The 15,131-nt window shown below is 41.0% G+C and overlaps 1 protein-coding gene across 4 annotated transcripts in view; it reads right to left on the reverse strand.

The window, feature by feature from the left end:
• Positions 1-15,131, reverse strand: part of CEP70 (centrosomal protein 70) — a 2,129,610-nt gene that overhangs the window by 1,929,557 nt on the left and 184,922 nt on the right. For all 4 annotated transcript variants that reach the window (XM_044075003.1, XM_044074999.1, XM_044075002.1 and 1 more), the window contains exon 3: positions 15,002-15,125. In XM_044075003.1, coding sequence (XP_043930938.1) covers positions 15,002-15,125 — 124 coding nt within the window. The remainder of the gene's footprint in view (positions 1-15,001; positions 15,126-15,131) is intronic.

Consider the following 15,131-nt stretch of genomic DNA (forward strand, 5'->3'; position numbering starts at 1 on the left):
GCAACTTGTGGAACATTATGTTTAGCCTGTCCACTCTGAGATGAAAGTTAGATATAGCAGCCAACTGGACCCGAACTGTAGCAGCTGCAGCTCCTTTATTAAAGTTCATAGTCAAGAATTCTAAAATGGACATCAAAGGGGCTTGATAAGGATCAATGTTCTGCTTAAAGGCCCATACGGAAAATCTTTTCCACTTACTAAGATATAATCTTCGGGTAGACGGCTTATGGGAAGACAAGAGGATCTGCCTTGTCTCATTAGAAAGGCCATGAAGCCTGGCTATGAGGGGAACTGGAGCAGCCAAGCTGTTAGCTTCAGTGACTGCAATGAAGGATGGAGGTCCCCTGTTGGATGTGTCAGAAGGTCCGGAACTGGGTACAGAATCCATGGATCCTCCAAAAGATAATGATGAAGAAATGGGAACCAAATCTGCCGAGGCCAATGAGGGGCTAGAAGAATGGTAGTTCTTCCCAGTGGCATTGCTTTCTGTAGAAGTCTGGGTATTAGAGGGAATGCATAGAGGAGACCCGGGGGCCAGTCGTGTATGAGTGCATCTCTTGGGGGTTCTCCCAGAGTGGGAATCAGGGCAAAGTAACTTCTGCATTCTGTGTTGATGTGTCTGGCAAAAAGATTGCAGCAAGGTTGGCCCCTTTTGCGGAAAATCCTGTCTGCAATCCCTTGTTTGAGGAGCCACTCGTGCGGCAACAAAATTGCCCTGCTCAGTTTGTCTGCTATCACATTTGATCTCCCAGAGATGTGCGTTACCAACAGAAAGCGCTGGGAAGAGGCAGCCCACTGCCAAACTCTGTGGGCTTCTCGGCAAAGGGGTAAGACTTGGTCCTGCCTTGCTTGTTCAAGTACCAGACTATGGACATATTGTCTGCCTGAATTGCAATCGTCCCTACAGGAAGAGGGTCTTAAAAGTACTGCAACACCAGAAGTACTGCTCTCATCTCCAGAACATTGATATGCAGATATGACACCTGATCCATCCATGTGCCTTGGGAAGTCTTTCCCTGAAAATGCCCCCCTCCCACCCTATCAGAGAAGCGTCCATGGTCACAGTGGCTACTGGAGGGGGTAGTACAAAGGGGCGTCCTATGGTTACATAAAGAGACATCAACCACCACTGGAGATCTCTCTTGCAAGGGTTTGCAATTAAAATCATATGACTCATTGGAAGTTCCTGATAGGACCATTGAGTGAACAGCAGCCATTGAAGAATCCGCATATGCATCCTTGCTAATGGTATGGCCAAGATCACTGCAGCCATCAAACCTAATACTTTTAAGATTTCTGAGGCTGGTGCTCTGTCCTTCGTCACTAATGAACTGACATGCTGGCGAAGAAAAAAGACCCACTCGACTGGTAGTCAGAATGGTAGTTGAAGTGTCTAACTCTGCCCCTATAAAGATGACATGCTGCGATGGCAACAAGGCAGATTTTTCTGAGTTGACTGTAATACCTAAGTGATGGCAGAGTGTCAGAGTGTATTCCCTTGTCTGAATCAGTTGATGCCTGGTGGTGGAGGTAAAGAGCCAAACGTCTAGGTACAGAAACACCTGGAATCCTAGACGCCTCAGATGAGCCGTGACCACTGTCATGCATTTGGTGAACACTCTGGGGGCTGTAATGAGACCAAAGGGCAGGGCTCGAAACTGATAATGATCGGCTCCCAGCCGGAAATGCAGATGATCTCTGGATGGCCTGGCCATATTTATGTGGCAGTACGCATCCTTGAGATCTACTGAGCACATCCAATTGTCTCTCCCTAAAAAGGGAAGTATACACTGTAGCGTGACCATCCAAACTTCTCTTTCTTCACAAATTGGTTGAGTCTGCTGAGGTCCAAGATAGGTCTCCAGTCCTCTGTTTTCTTTGGAACCAAAAAAAATCTTGAGTAAGTTCCGGATCCTATTTGGTCTGCTGGGACTCGCTGGACGACACTTTTTTTCTAGCAACTTGCAGACCTCTATAGTTGCTTGCTCCCTGTAACTGGGTAGAATGTCTGGGATTCTCCTTGGGGGTGTGGGTGGAGTAGAGAACAGTATGAAATACCCTCTGGAAATAATATTTTGTACCCAACTGTCATTTGTTATATCTTGCCAGGCATCTGGGTACAAAGATAAGCGAACCCCGACTGCCTCCAGAGCAGGACAGTTGGGTCCCCTTTCAGGAGCGCTGATAGGGTTGACCAGAGAAGTGATCTCTGTCACTCTGGTGTTGCGGACCCCCTCTGCTGGGAGGGCGGCGTCTTCCACTGTTACCCCCTCCTCTGCCCCTAGAGGGGGGTTCACCATGTGGGTCCTGAAAGGCTCCTTGGGCTTTTCGGAACCACATTTTCCCTCCCCGTTGGCCTTTGGGGTAAGGCCGAGTAGGGGTGGAAAAACGGACTTCCAACGGCAGACAGAGTCTTTCCCTCCTGCTCACACCTGGTGAGAGTTTCCTTTACTTTGGGCCCAAAGAGAGCTGAGTCATCAAAAGGGGTGTTGACAAATAAAGACTTAAAGGGCTCCACGAAGGAACACAAGCGCATCCAGGAATGTCTTCTTAGAGCAATTCCTGTACCCACTGCCCTACTCGTCCCATCGGCTGCATATATGAGATGCATGGATGAGCTCACAATGGAATTTAGGGTAGCAAGTTGGGTGGCAACTGTCAGAAAACCCTGCAGCTACAGTACCCTGAAAAGTATCTCCAACTCCTTAAGGAGAGCTCTTTGCAGTCTGGTGAAATGGGTCAAATAGTTCAGGAATCGGAGTGTAAAAGTCGCTGAACTAAACATGCGTTTCCCCACATTGATCCATGATCCTGGACTCTCTGTTAGGAGGATGGATTGACGAGGAAGTCTCAGACATTTCCTTCTTGGTGGCTGCCACCACCACCATGGCAGCAATAGGGACTCCCTTGGACAAAAAGGCTTTATCTATGGGGGCAGAAATGAACTTGTTAGGCTTCCGAGGGACAGGTTCTATGAACTCCATTGACTCCCACACCCTCAGAGAGACCAGCTGCATGAGCTCATCGAAGGGCGGAGATACCCAAAAGGTAGAAGGTTGAGACCCAAAAACCTTCAGGAGAACTTACTCATCCTCAGTAGGGCTTTTGGACTGCCAATTACCCCTCTGCCTATGGATCTCTGCAAAGGAGATATCCTCAGAGGGGGATCGTGGGGACTCTTCTGACTCATCCAAGTCAGTGTCAGATGTCAACGATTCCTGTGGGAGTCCAAGTGTCTCCTCTTACACAATCTCTTCCTGGGGACCTCCTTAGTAGGAGCCTCAGAGAAGGTCTCGGAAGAGCAAGGGGTGCCCTGTGGGGCTACCCGAGGCTCAGGGTGTCTATGCTTGGCCTGGACAATGGAGGCAGTCGTGGACACAGGTGCTTTGGGGGAAGAAGCGGTCAGACCTGGTGTTGAGGATGCCTATGGGGACAAGGTTCTCCTCATGGCTTCAAAAGAATCACAGCTCCGATGAAAAGGAGCCGACTGACCCGAGGGAACCAACAGCCCCTCCCGCATCGAGGCTGTGGGCTCCCAGCCGGAGGTAGGATGACACTGGAGCAGGTCTCTGCTCCAAAGGCTCCACAATCAGCAGGTCAGCCCCTTCCGGCTCCGAAGATCCGGTACTGCTTGGAGGAGGAGCAGTGAAATCTGGGGTGGTGGTCTTCAGTTCCAACGCTCTGGTCAGAGCTGACAACAATTTAGCAAGACCCAGTGCCCGTAAGAGCTTCTGCACCAATTAGTCCATATCCAAATCTGATAGGCTAACAGAAGACCAAGAGGACTGCACCCAAGGTGCAGATTGAAGGAGTGGAGATACAGGTCTCTCAGAGACCGGCTCCAGAACTGTGGGCCAGCTCCGAAATGAAGAGACACTCTACTCCGAGAGCTGTGGAGCTAAAGTCCTGGAATCCTCCAATTTCTTGACTTTTTTGAGTCTTTAGATGCCTTGGAGTCTGCTGAGGATTTAGAAGATTTAGAGAACTTGCCGGCCCCATCCTGGTCAGTCAAAGCTTCAACAAAAGGATGCTACAGCAAACCTTTTCCTCTCTAAAAAAACCCTTGAAGAAAAGGAATGGCAAATACTGCAGGACTCCTGAACGTGCCCATCAGTAAGAGACATCTTTTGCCCACAGTCTGGACATTTCTTGAATCCGGACTTTGGGTGTTTGTCTTTTTCCTCAGACATATCAAGAAAAACTTTAGGCTTAACTCTATAAACAAACCACACAAGCCTAAACACAGCCTAAATGTTATATCACAAGTACACTTAGGCTCAAGTTAACACGCCTAAAATATAAAAAACACACTCTAAACAATGGCCTGGAGAAAAAAGGGGGCCAACACTATGTAAATATGTAAATAACTACACACTATCTATACTATTAATGCAATAACTATAATAATAGAAAAACACACACTCTAAATAACTAGGTCCAACACGAGGCCACTACAGCTATACTAAATAGTAAAGGCACCAAGGGAAATAAGTCAAAGAGAAAAAAACTACAGGAGCTATTATAAGACTAATCTAACTAAGAATTAGAAAAAGGTATGGAATAACTTGCGAAAAGCGATGATTTTTTTGATCACAAAAGGCTTGAGCGAACTGGAACCACAGATCTGTGCCGCGGCAAACTAGATCTGAGGTAATTCCAGCAGTGCATCATGGGATAAGGGGCTTGGTCTCGAGCTATTGGTAAACCTTGTGCTTTGCAAATGGCCATGTTGGAGCCGATGGCTTGGCTCCGAACCCATCAGTGAAGAATGAACGTAGAGATTGAACAACTTCACATTGTTTTCTTGAGAATGCATTCATGATGATGTAATTAGTTAACTGATGCATTATTCCTACTGGTTGGCTGTGTCATGTGTTATTTTACTTAATATATAAAAAGATCTGTTTTAAAGTGAGTTTTGAATACTGAAGAAGGGTTATCCCGAAAGCTTTATTTCTGATAATGAACTGAACGTTTCTACTTGGTCATCTTTTTTTTTACACTCAGGGTGTCCCACTGGAATCTGTCCTAGGCCCTTACTTGTTTAGACTGTATCTTTCTTTCAGAACTAACTTTTTTTTATCTGAGGTGTTCTACAGTCTGCATGCAGACATCCTGAAACTGGGTAAACTGATTACGTGCATTACAGATAAGGTATGTCAGCAAAATAACGTGATTAAGTTGACAATTTGGACACAGGAGAATAATATGCTGATAAATACATCAAAAACTAAGCATATGAGATTTGGGAGACATAAATTGAAAGGTGAATATTTAATGCAGCACACAGTGATTGAAACTGTAGAGTCATTTAAAGACCTGAGTATATGGGTAGATCCAGATAGGAGTTTTTCTAATCATATCAACCAATTGTTAATGATAGTTATAGAACTGTAGGTTGTACAAAAAGATTTATAAAGTCTAGGGAATCAAAAATGATGAGGTCATTGTTAGTTACATTGCACCCAAACTTGAGTATGGAAACCCTATAAGAAAACAAACTGGGAGTACAGCGGAAATATACCAAGGACACCCATGGACATGAAAATTAAAATTATGAAAGACTAAAATATCTGAACTTGCACAGTGTCTCTTACAGATATCCAAGAGATCTTATTCGGGCGTATTTAGAGACGAACCACCTCTGGGAATGTTTTGGGTTATCAAAAAGTACTACAGAATCAGTCAACCTATGTAGAGGATTCTATAGGAATGAGAAGTGTACCAATTGTTTCTCTGACAGAGTAGCTGATGCATGGAACAGGCTACCAAATTACATTAAAGCAAGTACTAGTTTATTTTTAAGAAGAGCCTGGACACTTATTATGAGAACAAATGTTTTGGTATATTGGCAAGCTAGAAGAGCATTAATGCCCGTGCTTGAAATATTTGTATGTATGTAACAGGTTTTAACATAACATGATGGACCGAGTACCCATAGTAAGGAGAAACAGGTGGAGTAGCAGTCATCTGAAGAAGTATGGACATGAGAAAGAAAAACAGATTTAATATGGTGCAATATCTATGCAAAGGAGAAAGCAAAACTAATACAAAAAGAGCAGTACCAAAGATACTTGAGAAATACAAGCAAACACATCTGGACATGGAAAATTTTACAATACAAAAAAATAAGAAAACAAAGAGGAAAAGTAGAAAAGAGGATTAATAATGGAGAAGTTAAAGAATAGAAAGTGAGATTATGGAGTACCTGCAAAGTGAAGGACTTAGTGTAGAAAATTCAACTCTGATAACAGCACAGCAGGATAGAGCAATGGAGCCACAAATTATGGAGAAACCAGTGGAGTGGGAAACATCTGATCAGTTGCCATATGAAGATACTTTGGAGCCTTCCACAGGAAGCTAGTACAAACATTCAGGAAACTATAGCGACTCTGACACGGTCAATGTTGTGGAGTGCTAGGCCAGTGAGTTCCCATATGAAAGAGTAATTGATGAAGGGATGAAACTTAGAGATTTTGGCACAGGAAGATGTTCTGAAACCTTCTATAGAATGCCCGCAGGATACAGAGAACAAAGAAGGTTTCCTCAGCTTAGAAGAAAATGATCTAAAAGAAGAGAGGCTTGATTTAATAGAGATGGACAGACATATTAAGATCAATGAAAGAAACACACTACAGAAAACTAATAAAATCCCAAAAGTTAGAAGTTTGATAAAACAAATTAACAGTAATTAGTACTCTCCACAGATATTTGTGCAATATAACAGAAGTAAATAGGATACATTACTGTGCAGCTAAATTAATAACAGATAATGTCTTGCCACAGAAACACAGGATGGCAAGGGAAAGGAAGGGAAGAAATCAAATGCCATCATGGAAGTATCAAATAGAGAAAACTATAAAGCAATTAAGACAAGAAATGTTACTGTTAGAAGAGTATAGAAGAGAAAACAGATGAACAAAAACACACAGAAAGATAGATGTGATAAAACAAATGCACAGTATCAAAAGAGATCAGGATTTATCGTGCACTATCACAAATAAACTAACATTATCAGCACAGGCAGGAAAAACTTAAAAGATATGCAGACAAATATAAAGGAAAAGTACAAAATAAGCAATGTGTTGATGACGCAAAATAATTTTAGTGAGACAGAAGTAGTAAAAGAAAGAAAAAGAAGCTCAAATGTACAGGATATGAAATGGGATGAAGTAACAGCTAGAGAGAATGAAACAAAATTAAGAAAAGCTCCTAAATGGAAAATCCCCTGGCACAGATGCAGTGCCTAATTTCTGGCTAAAAGTATTAACATCTTTAAAATTTAGCAATGAGTAAGAACTACTTATATGCACACCTCGAACAGACACCAGCCTGGTTAACAACAGGGAAAACAATACTCCTACTTAACAGTGAACCTGCAAGCTATCCTAAAAACTACAGACCAGTAACTTCCCTTCCAAATATGTATAAACTATATACTGGAATCGATGCCAAGAGAGTTTATAATCATTTAGAAGAATACTTAATCATGGTAATATAACAAAAGAGTAATAAAAGAAAATCATATGGAGCAAAGGATCGCATGCTGTTGAAGTCATAATGGAGTACTGTAAAAAGGGGAAGAATTTAAGTATGGCATAGATAGACTACAAAAAAGCATTTGACAGTATCCCACATTCAAGGATAAAAGAGTGATTAAAATGTATAAGATACACCCACAGTGATCAATTACATTATAGCGACCATGAAACACTGGCAAACCACTTTGCAGTTAAGTCATGACAAAAGACAAATTATTATTCCAAAGATAGAAATTCAAAAGGGGATATTCCAGGATGACTCTGTCACTGCTGTTCTTTTGTCCTGCCCTTAACCCATTAAGCTGTCTACTTAACAGATTAGGTCTTGAGTAGAATTTGGCTGCCAGAAAACAACAAAGTGTAATAAGTTCTCATCTTCTTTTTGTAGACTATTTAAAACTAGAGCTCATCAGATGAGGAACTGAAAGGACGACTGCAAGTGTTCAATACATTTTCAGATGATAAAAGATTTCATTTGACCTTGATAAATGTGCAAAAGCAACCTTTAAAGCAGGAAAGCTGTAGCACCAGGGACAGGAACGTGATATAAAAGAACTTGAGTAAAAGGGAGTGTATAAACATTTGGGAACTGATGAAGGATCAACAATAAAAAAAATGAACAAATGTGAATAAAACTTAGGAATATTTTAGAAGACTTTAATACTGAAAACAGTGTTGACATCTAGGAACAAAGTTCAAGTTATAAACCAATTTCTCTTCCTGTCCTAACTTACAGTTTTGGAGTGATTGACTGGCTCCAAAAGGTGTTGGACAGGTTGGACAGGAAAACAAAAATGCTTCATGCTCATCAAATGATTTATAAAAATTGGTGTATACCAAGACTACACATTTCCCATTCTAAAGGAGGTATGGGCCTCCTCAAAACTGATTACATGTACAGATCTGCAATTGTGGGAGTGCACAGATATCTGCTGACATCTCCCAAACATAGTGAAAGTTTTGAAACATGAGGAGAATAAGTCTAAGATTACTTCCCTGCTTAGTTTAGCAGAAGCATACCAGAGTCAGGTGGGAATGGAAGTCAAACCAGAAGTAGATAAAATCAGACAGCAACTGAATGTGCCAAAAAAAAAAAAAAAAAGAAATAATATAAGGTGAAGGATTAAGTGAGAAGGCAAGAAATGTGGAAAATGCATAAATATAGCTGTAAGTATAGAAAACTCTTGGAACAACCTCATGTTGACCAGGGCTGAATGTAAAAATGGCTAAGGAGAGATGAACGTAAACCAAAAGGTTAATATATTGGCAGCGCTAGATAGTGAACTATGTATACATTGGTTTGCAAAGTCCATTGAACATGTGGGTGAAATAGAATTGCAAAAAGCTGCACATCTTGTTGCTGGTTGTGATATACTAATGGCGAAAGGACTGCATACTGCAAGGCATAATAATGTGGCAAGAGTATTGCACTGGGAATTGTGCAAACATTGTAATATTTAAGTAGCTGAAAAATACTGGAAACATGAGCCACAATGCATTACAGAAAATGATGGAGCTTATATCATATGGCATCACCCATTACCAACAGTTCAAAAAAAGATATGAGAAAACCAGATATAGTAGTCCAGGAAAATAAGACAGAAGTAGCATTGATCATTGAAGTTGCTAGACCCAGTGTCTTACTGAGAGAGAGAGAGACATAAAATACCAGGATTTGCAGGCAGAAATGAGGGCAAAGTAGAAGCAGAATGCCCAGACAGTCCCAGTAGTAGTAGTAGGAGCAATGGGTCTTATAAAAAAAGAATTTACAATTACACTTGGATTTGTTACTGATAGATGCAACTCCATACAAATTGCAGGAGTCGTCATTACTGGGCACATTATGAGTGCTGACAAGAGCACTTCTGGCCAACATCAAAGACTGAAACAATACTAATTTCATGAACTTTAAAATCATACTTTGACTTAGGAATGGGGTCCATTCCCGTCATGGTATTAGAAACCAAAAAGACTTGGAGAAATTAAAAGATTATATACGAATGAGAGTTATATTTAAAAGTTATGTATTTACCATAACTAGGTATATGTGTTGACCATTTTCATCCTCCCTCAACGTATGGGTTTGGATCCGACTCTGCCGCGTATTCCAGACTTCATATCCAGCTCTCAAGCTCCTAACTCTGCCCATAATGTCCTATTCCATCCCCAATGCCTCAGATGAAATTTGCTGCCATATACCCCTACAGTTAAACAGAGACAGGTATAGGTTGATAGAAAAGCCAAGGCTCAAACCTGGAACAGAAGATTCCAAAACAGTCCAACAGGTCTCTCCAGAAAAATGGATGGGGAGTGGATGGAAGGGAAGTTGAGGAAGAATGAAAATGGACAACATAAATGCTTAGTTATGGTAAACACATGACTTAAATCTGATGTGGTCATTTTCATTCTTCCTCAACGTATGGGGCAAAGTTCAAGTTCCCAGCTAAGTTGATCTTGGGTGGCCCTTATGGAAGGATATTCCAGAGTGCTGCCAAACCAAAGGTGGCTCTGTTTCTGGAAATAACCAATTTGTAATCAGTAACAAAAGTATGAGCATTGGACCATGTAGCTGCAGCGCAAATATCATCAACAGATGTTCTTGACCAAAAAGCAGATGATGTAGCCGTGGATCTGGTTGAATGACCCTTGGGAGTTTAGGTAATGGTCATGCCTGTCTGAGAATAAATCCAGGAAATGCAGTATGTTATCCATTTGGCCAAAGTGGCTTTAGACACTGGACAACTCTGGCATTTTGGCAAAAATGAAACAAAGTTGATCTGATTTAATAATTTGTTTTGTTCTTTGAAGATAAAATGTAGTTGTCTTTGCACATCAAGGAGATCCAGAAAAATTGGAAAGAAAACTGGTAACTGAATGGATTGATTAATGTTATTTTTAGAAGCCAATTTAGGTAAAAAAAGAAGTGTTAGTCCATAAAGAAACCTTATCCTTATGAAAAATGATTTAAAGAGTTCTGGAAGAAAACAGCCTGGAGTTTAGATATTCTCTTTGCAGAACTAATGGCTACCAAAAAAACTGTTTTCCATGACAGGAATTTCAGATCAGATTTGTCTGACAGTTCAAAAAGTTTCTGCATTAGATTTTTAAGCCCAACTCCCAGATCCCAAGGTGGAGAAGGATCCTTTATTGGAGGCCTTGGAAGAAAAATATCTTTCAGGAAAGCTTTGCATAAACTAGACAAAGCCAGGGAAAATGCTTGTTCCCCATGTGAAAATTGGAAATTGCTGCCAGCTGAAGTTTATTTGTAGAGAAACTAGCTCCTTCTTTAAAGGGTGTTGTCAAAAACTGAAGAATCACAGTAGAGAAAGGGTCATTTTCCTTATTTGATGCCCAAAAAGAGAATCTTTTTCAATTTGCTTTTGTATACTTTCTTGGTAGATTATTTTTAAGAAGCCAAAATAATGCCACTTACAAGGGAAGAAAGTCTGAGTTGGCTAACTATTATCAGAAGTGGAGAAACCAATGTGCTCAGTCTGAGGGCCTCAATGTTAGGATGTTAGATGCCTAACGGGTATGAAGAGAGAGATCCAGAGGGGGCTCCAATATCCATGGAGGATGATGACTGTGACACCATAAAAAGGGGAACTACATTTGCCAGGGCAAGAAAGAGGCAATGAGGATTACTGAGCTCTTCAGCTGACTTGCTTTCTGTAGGAATTTGGGAAATCAAGGGGAGAGGAGGGTAATATACGCACTATAGCATTTCTTGGTGACTTTCCCTGAGGGGAGATAAGAGCAATGTACTTGTTGCATTTGTTGTTGAGGGGAGTTGCAAATAGGTCAAAGCAAGGTCGGCCTCAACGCCAGAAGATCATTTCTGCCACCAACTGATTGAGACATCACTTGTGAGGCATCAGAATGGATCTGCTTAGTTTGTCTGCTAGCATGTTGGTTTTCCCCGGAATGTGCATCTCAATTAGAAAGTGGTCTGACGAGATATCCCATTCTCATACTAATGGCTTTGCTGCAATGGGGATAAGATAGGAGTTCCTCCTTGTTAGTTGATGTACCAGACTACAATCTGTCTAAATTGCAACAGTCCCCAGGGGAGAGCATCTTGAACTGCCAGCAATGCTAATATGATTGCACTCATCTCTAGGACACTGATATGCAACTTGGTCTCTTAGGGGGACCACATGCCTTGGACTGTTCTTCCCAATAAATGCCCCTCCAACCCAGTTGAGAAGCATTCATGGTCACTGTGGCTATTTGGTTTCGTATAATAAATGGTCTGCCTAGATGAAGATCATCAGATTAAATTCACCAGTGAATGTGTTGTTTGCAAACTGGGGTGAGTTTGACTGGAAAGGATAGGGGTTGATACAGAATGGACCACTGTACACCTAGAGTCCATTGGAAAACCTGCATAAAGAAATGTGCCAAAGGAAGTAGTACTATGGCTGTTGCTATGGGACCTAGTGCTTAAAGTACTAACCTTGCCAGAGTAGATGGATAGACAATGGCATTCTGAACCTTGCTTCTGACAGATGAAATACAATGAGGGGATAGAGATCATACTAGTGCTGTCATATCTAGAACCAAACCTATGAACTCCAGGGTCTAGACTGGTGTTAAGTTTGACTTGGCATGATTTATTATTATACCTGAATGATTTGCAAATCTGGAGCAAACAGTCCTTGGCATACAGAAGTAGATGCTTGAAGGGGCAGTGAAAAGCCAGTCATCTAGATATGGAAACACCTGGAATCTTTTGGTCTCAAATGAGCTGTCACTACTCCCATGCACTTGGTAAATACTCTGGGGCTGTGGTGAGTCCAAAAGGCAAAACTCTGAATTTGGCAGTGACTGGCTCCCAACCGAAGGTGTAAGTGTCTTCGGGGGTGCCTGCCTGTTTTGGTGTGATAGTATGCATCCTGAAGATCTATCAAGCACATCCAATTCTCCCTGTGAAGAAATGGCAGGATGGACTGTACTATGACTATTCAGAAATGACTTCTTCACATACTGATTCAGTCTGCTTAGATCCAAAATTGGTCTGGGGTCCCCTGCTTGCTTTGGCACTAAAAAGAAGTGCAAATAAATTCCAAATCTTATTTGGTCTGGTGGGACCTTTTGGATGACTCTTAGCTAGCACCTTTAGGATTTCTTGTACTGCTGCCTTCCTTTGACTGGGTGGAACTTTGGGAAGTTTCTTCCTTTTACGAGATGGAAAAAGGAAAAATGTTATGTAATAACCTCAGGTTATTATTCTTAGCACCCATGAGTCTTGTGTCATACTTGACCAGGTGTCTGGGTGCAAAGAGAATCGACCTCCAACTGCCTCCAGATTTGGACAGTTAGGCAGCACCTTCTGGAGCACTGAGAAGGCCTTTTCTGAAAAGTAATCTCTGAAACCCTGGTTCTGCAGACATCCGCTGCCTCTAGGGTGACATCTACCATTAAAATTTCCTCCTCTGCCTGGGCTCTTGGATTAAATGTAGAACAGATCTTGCAAGAAGTGTCCAAGTGCCTTGCCTCAAGACAGTATACACGCTCCTTGTGGGCCATCTGAGTTTGGAATTTTATGACAACAAGAAGTGCATGTCTTAAAACCTGTTGGTTTGTCTGACATGTTGTAATAGTACAAGAAAAAGGACAAACAGTAAAAAGGTAAACTACCATTAAAGCTTTTTTTTTTTTTTTTTTTTTAGAAAGGGAGGTTGATTACCAACAATGGTAAACTAAAGAAATACCCTTAAGGAAAATGGGTAATCCAAAATACCAACAATGGTAAAAGAGAATTACTATTACACTAGTAAAGAAAAGAGTCGGAAAATCTTAATGACCAGCAAAAACTGAGAGGGAGGATTAATAAAATAATTAAAGAAAACTTTGGGGAGAAATGTTGAAGTTAAATAACTCACAAGGTATCTCTATCAAACTCGAGAGTAGAACCTATGTTTGTTTGCGATGGTGGCAAACGAGATTTAAGGCATTAGGGATGGAATAGGGCATTGTGGGTAGAATGAGGAGCTCAAGAGCTGGATTCAAAGTCTGGAATATGTGGCAGAGTCTGACTTGAACCCATACATTAAGGAAGAAAGAAAAGGACATCAGATTAATGGATTCTCAGAGAGTAATGCATGGAATTGACTACCAAATTATATTATAAGCAAATTCTAGTTTCCATATTTTAAGAATAGTCCGAACACTTGTTACAGGAATGACTGTTCTGTAATACTGGCAAGCTGGAGGGGCATTGTTACTTGTGCCTGAAATATATGTATGTATAACAAGTGTAGTACGTTTGTCTTGAGGAGCACATTTCTCCACATTTACAAGGGAATCTTACTTGTTTCCGTTATATGGAGAGAAAAAAAAAAGCCTGCCACAGGAAGTAGAAGGTGCCAAAAGGAGAGGGGAAAGGAACCTTACTGTACTAACAACTTTTGTCTAGATAAGTTGATACAGACTGACCTGAATCATAGCCTAGATGCAGAAAAGAAATATGACTGGAAACCAATGAAGCTAGCAAAAACAATCACTTCAATAAAATGGAAGACATGGGCCCCTTTACAATCCAACAATCTTTAGCATGCAGATAAAAAGATCTAGAAAAAGGGACTTGCATGCTCAGCACTGTGGGCAAATGGGAGGGACTAAACTTGCTTAGAACGTTTTAGATGCCGGGCTACATCCTGTTGGTCTTGGTCCTTGAGGATACAGAGATGACAGAGATGAACTCCCAACATCTGCTCCCTTTAATTTTTTTTAAAAATTACCTCTTTAGGAAATGAAGAGAAGCAGGAGTAGAATGAGAATGTCAGGCAAAGCCAGACATTACTAGCACCTAACAAAAGCCTCCATACTTCCTTGCCTGTTATACTTCAAGCCTTTTACATAGTACAGTACTTTTAATTTTCTGAGAAATCTTTATGTAGAATCCTGTCAACAAGAATGTTAACCTGTAGAAAATTCAGCATCATTATAACTAAGTTTTCAAAAATTAAATAAACAAGCAATAAAAGGTTTGGCATTTACCCAGCAATGATCAAAAGGCTGGAGAATGACCAAGAAACTAGCAAAGCACAATGAAAAGGCATTCAAATTTGGGCTGCAAAAAAGAAATGAGCTAGAAAACAACTCCATGCTAACTGCCATGTTCCCCCTAATTTCCACAGTGCCAGAGTATACGCAAGCATACTAATGGGCATACCTGCTGCTACCAACATATGCCCACTGGACTGATGCCAGCCTGGGGGATGATTTCAGTTAGAGAATTATTTCCTCCAGCAATGATCTTTACGATGAGAATTTGCTGATCTTAAACTAGATTCTTGTGATAAATTAAGACCAAGAATGATAACACAAAAACAGGTTTAATGCCAGACTGCTGAGTTTACACATGCTAAAAATATGAATTTATCTTTAAAGTCTCACTGGTAGCTTCTACTATTACTAACACTTCTACTAAACAGGTAATGCAGTAGCATTCTTACTTGAGTTGATTATTTGTTTGTATCAGCTCCTGGATTAATGCCTGTCTCCGTTCAGTGTCTTTCATTAAACTCTTCAGCGCATGTCTAATCTGTCCTGCAGATTGTTTGGTCAAAAGAACCATACCTGAAA

Source organism: Protopterus annectens, chromosome 6.part0, assembly GCF_019279795.1.
Source record: "Protopterus annectens isolate FY-2018-M chromosome 6.part0, PAN1.0, whole genome shotgun sequence".
NCBI lineage: Eukaryota > Metazoa > Chordata > Ceratodontiformes > Protopteridae > Protopterus > Protopterus annectens.